The sequence below is a fragment of the Antechinus flavipes genome, chromosome 4, assembly GCF_016432865.1.
Source record: "Antechinus flavipes isolate AdamAnt ecotype Samford, QLD, Australia chromosome 4, AdamAnt_v2, whole genome shotgun sequence".
In the NCBI taxonomy this organism is placed as follows: domain Eukaryota; kingdom Metazoa; phylum Chordata; class Mammalia; order Dasyuromorphia; family Dasyuridae; genus Antechinus; species Antechinus flavipes.
In genome coordinates, this window is record NC_067401.1 from 180,469,221 (window position 1) to 180,477,688 (window position 8,468).

Below are 8,468 nucleotides of genomic sequence, written 5' to 3' on the forward strand. Positions count from 1 at the left end.
GAATTCAGGGTATGGACACTTATGATGATGTTGTTGAAGAAGATGACATGATCATTATTGAATAAAGGTACTTTTTTTTGTTCACATTTACCTGTTTATTAAAATTGCTGTCAATGTTCATTAAAATAAGCCCTCCCCTGAAAATAAGCCCTCTGGTGTTTTTATGTCCAAAAAAATAATAAGACATTGTCTTATTATCGGGGAAACACGGTAACACAGGCTAGTAGTAATGTAACAAATAACATGAATCAACATGAAAATTTAAGTACTGCAATAGTCTCATCAACAATTTTTCATCTCAAGAAATCCAATGATTCTTGCAATTACATAAAATACATAAGCACATAGCAATATAACACAGGCTACTAGTAATGTAACAAATAACATGAATCAACCTGAAAATTTATACATGTCCATAAGTCCTAGAAATAGTCCAAAAGTATTCCATTATCCATTAATTGATGTGCTAGAAATCCAATAATTCCTGTAAGCTCTGAAGTACTGCAATAGTCTCATCAACAATTTTTTCATCTCAAGAAATCCAATGACTCTTGCTGGTTTTTCAAGAACTAAAACAGTCTCTGAAGAGTTTAAAAGTCCTTTTAATAGTCTCATTGTCAACCATGCTCTTTCAGTGTCAGATGCTTCTTAAATCTCTTTTGTTTTGAAGTTTTTCTCTTTTTCTATTTCATCTCGGGAAATCCAATGATTGTTGCTGGTTTTTCAGGAACTGAAAGCTGAAGATTTTAAAGTTCTTTTGACAGTCTCATTGTCACCCATTTGATTCTTTGTCCACCTATGGAAATATAAGCAGACCCTCTTCCCCAAGCAGTTAACCTATCTAATTCCCTTCTATTTACCATTTTTGGGATTTCTCTTCATCATCTGGTAATTACATTAGAGCTATTTGTACTGGATACTGCCCAGTTGGGTTAAAAAGTCTATATTCTCCCCAACTGTAATCCTGATTGCTTTTCTGTTGGTTGATGACATCAGAGTCCTGAATTTCTAAAGTCTCTCTGGGTGTAACCTCAGTTGCTATCATGCCCCACATACACATTAAGATTGAAATTAAGGTAAGCTGAAGAATAAAGTTTTGAGCATTATCTTATTAATAAAGAAGGTCAATGGCTGCCTCAGCTGTGTCTGAGATCTTGAGAGAAGATAGCTCATTTTTATAAACTTCTAATAACAGAACTTGGTAGATGGAGAAACACTGTGATTGTTTATAGAGCTGACACATGGGATAGGAACATTATGAATAGATTACTTGAGTATTTTAGGTTAGTAGCTACATGGAACTAGTGATTACTCCTCTGTCATAAAAATAATGCTGATTGATGTATGGGATCCATCTGTATTCTGTAATTTTTGTTAGTGAATTAAAGTTAATAGAGTCTCTGGCATGGAGAAAGTTTGCTTTCCTTAGTATTTTAAGAATAGTTTTGGGACAATAAATTTCTTAGAACTAATTTTAGGACTTAAAGATAACACCAGGTGTCTTGATATTTACCCTGGAGCTAATGGTCTAGAAGATGGCAATCCTTTCATTTTAATTACAATGTCTTTTATCAGGTTGACAATTAAACTAGCCCAGAGGGGAAAACTGAATTCGAAAACTTAACTAAAGGGCATTGAAAAGGAGACTTGACATTATCAATCAGAGAAATGCAAATTAAGACAACTCTGAGATACCACTACACACCTGTCAGACTGGCTAGAATGACAGGGAAAGATAATGACGAATGTTGGAAGGAATATGGGAAAACCGGGACACTAATACCTTGTTGGTGGAATTGTGAATACATCTAACCATTCTGGAGGGCAATTTGGAACTATGCTCAAAAAATTATCAAACTGTGCATACCCTTTGATCCAACAGTGTTACTAATGGGCTTATATCCCAAAGAGATCATAAAGAAGGGAAAGGGATCTATATCTGCACAAATGTTTGTGGCAGCCCTCTTTGTAGTGGCCAGAAACTGGAAACTGAGTAGATGCCCATCAATTGGAGAATGGTTGAATAAATTGTGGTATATGAATATTATGGAATATTGTTTGGTAAGAAATGATCAACAGGATGATTTCATAAAGGCCTGGAGAGACTTACACGAACTGATGCTGAGTGAAACAAGCAGGGCCAGGAGATCCTTATATACTTCAACAACAGTACTATATGATGATCAATTCTGATGGACCTGGCCATCTTCAGCAATGAGATGAACCAAACCAGTTCCAGTGGAACAATAATAAACTGAACCAGCTACGTCCAGCGAAAGAACTCTGGGAGATGACTAAGAACCATTACATTGAATTGCCAATCCCTATATTTTTGCCTGCCTGCATTTTGGATTTCCTTCACAGGCTAATTGTACAATATTTCAGAGTCCGATTCTTTTTGTACAGCGAAATAACAGTTTGATCATGTATATTTATTGTGTATCTAATTTATACTTTAATATATTTAACATCTACTGGTCATCCTGCCATCTAGGGGAGAGGGTGGGGAGAAGGAGGGGAAAAATTGGTACAAAAGATTTTGCAGTTGTCAATGCTGTAAAATTACCCATAACTTGTAAATAAAAAGCTATTAAAAAAGAAAAGAAAAGAAAAGAAAAGGGGACTTGAACAAATATAGAATTAATTATACCATGAAATCAGTAGAATATAGAATTAATTCCAAAGTAGAATTAGTTTGACTTTCTTACACTTCATTATTTTAATATTTTTCTACTTTTTTTCAAAGAAACTTTAAGCCAATCACTAATCACCAAAAAGCTTTCCACATATACTACTGGGGAAAATTTAGGTATAGCATTTAAAAACCTTAATAAAAATGACATTTCTTTTTCCAGGAATAAGCTTTTTCATTTAAAACAGTCTTACAAAGTAGTAAAGTATGCTCACTAGTAATGACAACAAAAAAGTGACCTGAACAGGCAAGATGTTTGACACCCGTTTTTTCCCCCTATTCTGGTTTCTCCCCAATTTTGGTTTCTAATAACCAATCTAAAGAAAGACTTAGAGTTTGTCCTTCCCCCAACAACTCCTACACATATTGTGGTAGTGGTGGTAGAATGGTTAAACTCGACCATATAATTGATGTATGGCATTACTCAGTGGATACCCCAGTGCCTTGGTATCACTCAAGTTATCGAGGATGTATCTGAGAATGAATTCAAGACTGTCACTGGGAAGCCAATAAAGTATTTCTAATTAGAATGTTGCAGCAAATTCTATTTTTTTTTTGTTTTGTTTTTCATGTTGTTTCCATGGCTAGTGATGTCAGGACTGCTTTCTTTGATCACAAATAGCATTGGGTTATGTGTTTATATTATGTATTGAATAATTGGTGTATTTTAAAAACAATCTGTCTTTCTTTAGTAATATCAGAGGGCTCATATATTAAAAGAAAGGGTTTAGTTAGACTCTGGTGCCTGTAAAATAGTTTAGTTCACATAGCCTTAATTATGTTTGAGTCTGGTTTTTGTTTTGTTTCTTTCAGAAAGACAGGATGATATATAATCACAAAATATTTGAGAAAACTGAGAGAGAATAAGAACATGAAAACATGAAGTATAGGTTTTTTTCTTTTTTTAAAAAAAAGTACTTATTTTTACAAGCAGTATCTTTCCGTGCCACTTTCCCCCCAGTTAAAGAATAATTTTTAGAAAATGAAAAGCAAGATCTTCATAATATGCACAGTCCAGCAAAACAAATTCCTGCATTTATTTCAAATAAAAATGCATAGAGCTCATTTTTAATTTTATGCTTATCACTTCTCTGATAGGAGGTTGTTAATATGGTTCATTTTGAGTTCTCTGGACTCATAGTTTATCATTGTTTTGATAAAGAATTTAAGTCTTTTAAAGTTGTTTTTCTCTATTATGTTGTCACTATAAATTATTCTCTTAATTCTGCTCACTGCATTCCAAATCAGTTTATAGAAGCAGTCCTACTTTCCTATAAAATCATCTTTTTCATCATTTCATATGTTACAATATATTACATTATATTCTTATAGCAGAGTTTTCTTAAATATTCCACAATGAGGGTATACTTTAATTTTCAGTTCTTTGCCACCACAAAAAAAGTCTTGTTATATTTTTGTAAACATGGTTCCTCTCTTCTTTCTTTAATCTTTTTGGGATATAAGTCTAATATTGGTCTTTCTGGGTCAAAGAATATATATATATATATATATATATATATATATATATATATATTTTTTTTTTTTTTTTGGGGGGGGGTATATTTCTAAATTGATTTTCAGAATGGCTGAATTAGTTTACAATTCTATCAAGCATATATAAGTGCACTTGTTTTTCTACAGTAGATAATTCTTGGTTTGTAAGAGTTTTTCTTTTTGCCTTTCGGAGATTCTAAGCTCATCTCTCCAAAGTGTTAGCTGCTAAATCTTAGGTAGTCTTGTCTCTGACTCCTTGGGAGATGAACTCTTTCTGTTGACCGCTTGTAATATTTTTTTCTTGGACCTGAATGCTCTAGATTTTTGTTATAACATTCTGGGGAGTTATTTTATATTAAGGGGGTTTCAAGAAGTGACTAGTGATTTCTTTCCATTTTTACTTTGCCCTCTGGTTCTAAGTTCTTGGCAATTTTCTTTTATAATTTCTTGAATGCAATGCCTAGCTTTTGCATTTTTGGTCATGATTTTCAGGTGATCTGATAATTCTTAAATTGCTTCTTGATCTGTTTTTCATGTTATTTATTTTTTATATTATAATCTTATATTTTTTCAGTTTTTTAAAAATATGTTTCTTGTCATAATTAGTTGTTGATTTCTACTTGGCTATTCTGATTTTCTAATAATTCCTTACTTGGTTGGGATTTTCCACTGTTCCACTCTTTGCCATTTTTTTCTTCCTTAAGCATTCCATTTAGTATCTCCTGTTTTATTTGTTCTAGATAATGTTGTAATTTTTGGGCCAGGACTTATTTTTTTCTTGTGAGTCCAAGTTGAGCCCCAGCTATTTCCAGGTACAAGGTATTTTCTCATGATATTAAATATTTTTCTTGGTTAGCTCATTTTAGCATCTTTGCTGTCCAGTTTGGGGATTAAAGAAAGACTGCTTTGTTCAGGTTCTGCTCTCATGCTTCTGAATAGCATTAGCAGGCCCTGCTTTATTCCAAATGGATTGACTAAGACTAGCTCCTATCTTCAAGGAACTCCAATGCTCTTCTGGTATTGGAACCTCCCTTTAGTCACAGAGCTCCAGGGATGCTCCCCATTAGGTTATATCTTAGGTCTTTCTCCTTACTACTGGCTTCTGGGGTTGTCCCATATGAGGCTCCCATCATTGGGCTTTTGAGGTTACTCCAGGGTGGTCTTTGCCTAGGAATCTTCTGCCAGTGGTTTGGGAGCATTCCCACCACTGAGTATCTCTGACTTCAGGCCAGACTCTGGGCTATTTCCAATTGCCCTGGGCTATTTCATGCCTTGTTTTCTGTCCATGGATTCTGGTGATCTTCTGAATAACCCCTGGGTTTGATGGCAGAATCTATAGGTTATTTTCCTTATTTCTTTTTAAATAGTATACTTTAAAAATTTTACCATGGTGTCTTAATATAGTATCTGGCTTCATTTAGATTCTAATAAACTGCCAAAATCCTACAATCCTTTCAAAGTCTAGTTTTATAAATGTCAATATATAATCTAAAACCTTGGTCACTCTAGTCTTGGACTTTGTCCCCCAAAAGAATTTGTGTTCCTATTCTTTTCTCTGGGTTTGTTTTTTCATTCCTTTATCTGATTTTTCTCTTGTAAAATTAAAGCATTTTATCCTCTGCACATTAACTTTTTTTAGTAGCTCTCTTTAAGTAAAATTAGTTATTTTTATGGGAGTTCTTCATACACAAATATTCAGTGGTCCAAATGATAGCATTTTTCAAATAGCCAGTCATCCTTCAAGTATTATCTGCCTTGTCTTCAGTAATGATATTGCTTTCTGCTTCTTTTAGGTCGAGTCTCCTTCTTCACCTCGGGTTCAGAAAATCTCCATCAGGTAGAGAAAGTCCATTGGGGTACTCGTTATGCAATTACCATCTCTTTCACCTGCAATCCTGACCATGGTATTGGGGACCCAGCATATCTTTAAGATAAGGGCCTTGTGGGTTCATGGTTTGAAATAATAAAGTGATAAATTTGAATTTAAAAACTCCATGGCCATATTTAACGTATCACTTATTTACAGTGAATTTTATTTTATAAATATTTAAGTATGTATGAGGAACATACTGTAAGAGGAACAACGAACTTTTCATTGAGAAACTATATTTACTCATTTGAGAAATAGAGAAAAAATTCTAAGACTGAACATAATTGTCTACCACTGCCTAACTAAAACAATTGACATTCTACATTTTGGGGGAATGTATATAATGTTACTTATTTGGAAATTCCCATTCTGCATAGGCAGACTGTTTTTTTAGATGACCATACTCAAGATTTGGAGAACCATTTTAGGGCTATTCAAGACCAATTAAAATGTTAACCCTATTTTAACATATCCATTACCCATAAAAACATAGCTTTTAGTCTTCTTGCTTGGGGGAACAAATAAATACAACAATTAACCTTTAAGTATCTTGTTGTTGTTCCCAAGGAACCAGTAACTTCTGGAAGATGATGTCTTGACTTGCAATTGAACTGGTTTTAAGTGAGGCTGGGCAGCTTTGCTGGGCTCCTCCTGTCATCTGAGTCCAGGGTTAAGACTTGGGTCTGGACACTAGAGATTACCCCAGATACAATGGGCCAATCTTGGTTAAGGTCTTTCCTGGATCTCAATTTGTCTTAAGTAATAGGTGAAATAATTAGTTCTTCTCATAGTTTGGGCAGAAAAAAACAACCCAAGTTTGAAATAAAGTTTTTTTTTTTTTACTTTGAATGACTCTAAATAAACACATTTCTATTAGCCAAAACACACCATAATTTTCATTGTTTTTGTACAAGTTTATTCTGGTTATAGGAATGGTATTTTATTTAAGCTTTGTTCAGATGATATTTGACAGAAAAAAACAACGAACATATTCATTAGAAAAATATGTCTTTGTAAGGATCTTGTGGACATGTAATAGTAAAAGTGTAAAATAACATGCCAAATTTGAAAGGAGGAGAGCACAGATAATGGTTGTGCAGAACTTCATTTGTCAGGAGTTTGTATCATTTAAAATATTACAGAATTTAAAAAAAATTCATCTAATCAGAAGAACTATATTTTAAGGACTGTTAAAAAGAGTAAATTCAAGTAAAATCCAAACTGACATTTGTAATGTTAATTACTTTTTGAATTTAATAGAAAGATTTACTTTTTAGATTCTGTCAAAAATTGAGAATTTTCATTTTACTCAAACAAAAAACTTCTCTTAAGATCCTGTTCACCTGGTCTTTACCAGTTTAGTAATGTATATACCTCTTTATTTCTTCCCTTTAAATCTGTTCATATTATTTAATATCATAAAAATATAGACTGTTGAAGAGATGACTATCAAATATGACCGACTAATTTCTCAAGTACTACTTAACACTCAGAGATTATCTTCCTAATAATTAAGTTACCTTTCCCCATTGAGCTTTCCAGTTCTGCTTGTATAGAGTGTCTAAGCATCTTCCCTGCATTCCTCCTCTCATCCCTCCTTAACTCTCTTTAGATATGTGCTTACCTCCCTACACAAACAATCTCACATTACACACACTCAGGTTAAAGGTTATATTAAGAAAACAATGTTGCTTAGAATAGTCTCTGGAAAGATGCAGTATAAATTGAAGAATTAGGGGTTTGAGTTCTAAACATAGTTTTGTGAGTATGTATGTATCTGATGAGGTTAGAATTCCTGGTGTGGTCAGGGAGTTAAATGATGAAATTAGTGGCAGGTTTGGGGTTCAGGGAACCAAATGAAGAGGTTTGGCTCCCCTAGATTCCCCTAGGATTCAGCACAGAGTAGGCAGTTGTGGGAATTCCCTTTCTGCTGGCACAAAGGTCCTTCGTAAAGAAATTTACGAACCTGAAAAGCTAGACTGGTAAAAGAAATTTATTATTGGTGTTGGAAAGTCAGCCTTTGCTATGCATGAATAGAAAGATTGAATTCCTTGGTAGCAAAGTCCTGTCAGAAAAGTAAAGTTTCTAGCAGAGAAATTCTGACAGAGAGGTATAAAGTCTTGTTAGGGAAATAGATGAGAAAGAGATAAAAGAGAGGGTAATGCTGAAAGAGAGTATCATTTCAGCGTGCAGAAGGTTGCAGCTTATGCCAAGGAGAGGTTTCTTGGCATAGCATGTTAGGTCCTCTGCAAGGACTGAGCCCCAAGTTGGCTCATAGAAGCTTTGGCTACAAGCTGGGGTCAGTTCTTGATGGGGGCTGGAGACAGCCTGGGCTGGAATCAGAATAGAAAATCTTGGAAAATGAGTGTCTTTGGGCTAATTTCCAATTCAATAGATAACAGAATAAAAACC

At 34.0% G+C, this 8,468-nt stretch overlaps 1 protein-coding gene across 2 annotated transcripts in view; it reads left to right on the forward strand.

Moving 5' to 3' along the window:
* The window catches only part of OGFOD3 (2-oxoglutarate and iron dependent oxygenase domain containing 3), a 53,842-nt gene extending 47,666 nt beyond the window's left edge, over positions 1 to 6,176 (forward strand). For both annotated transcript variants that reach the window (XM_051995649.1, XM_051995650.1), the window contains one exon: positions 5,980 to 6,176. In XM_051995649.1, coding sequence (XP_051851609.1) covers positions 5,980 to 6,116 — 137 coding nt within the window. In that variant the 3' untranslated portion in view covers positions 6,117 to 6,176. The remainder of the gene's footprint in view (positions 1 to 5,979) is intronic.
* Positions 6,177 to 8,468: the final 2,292 nt, after the last annotated feature.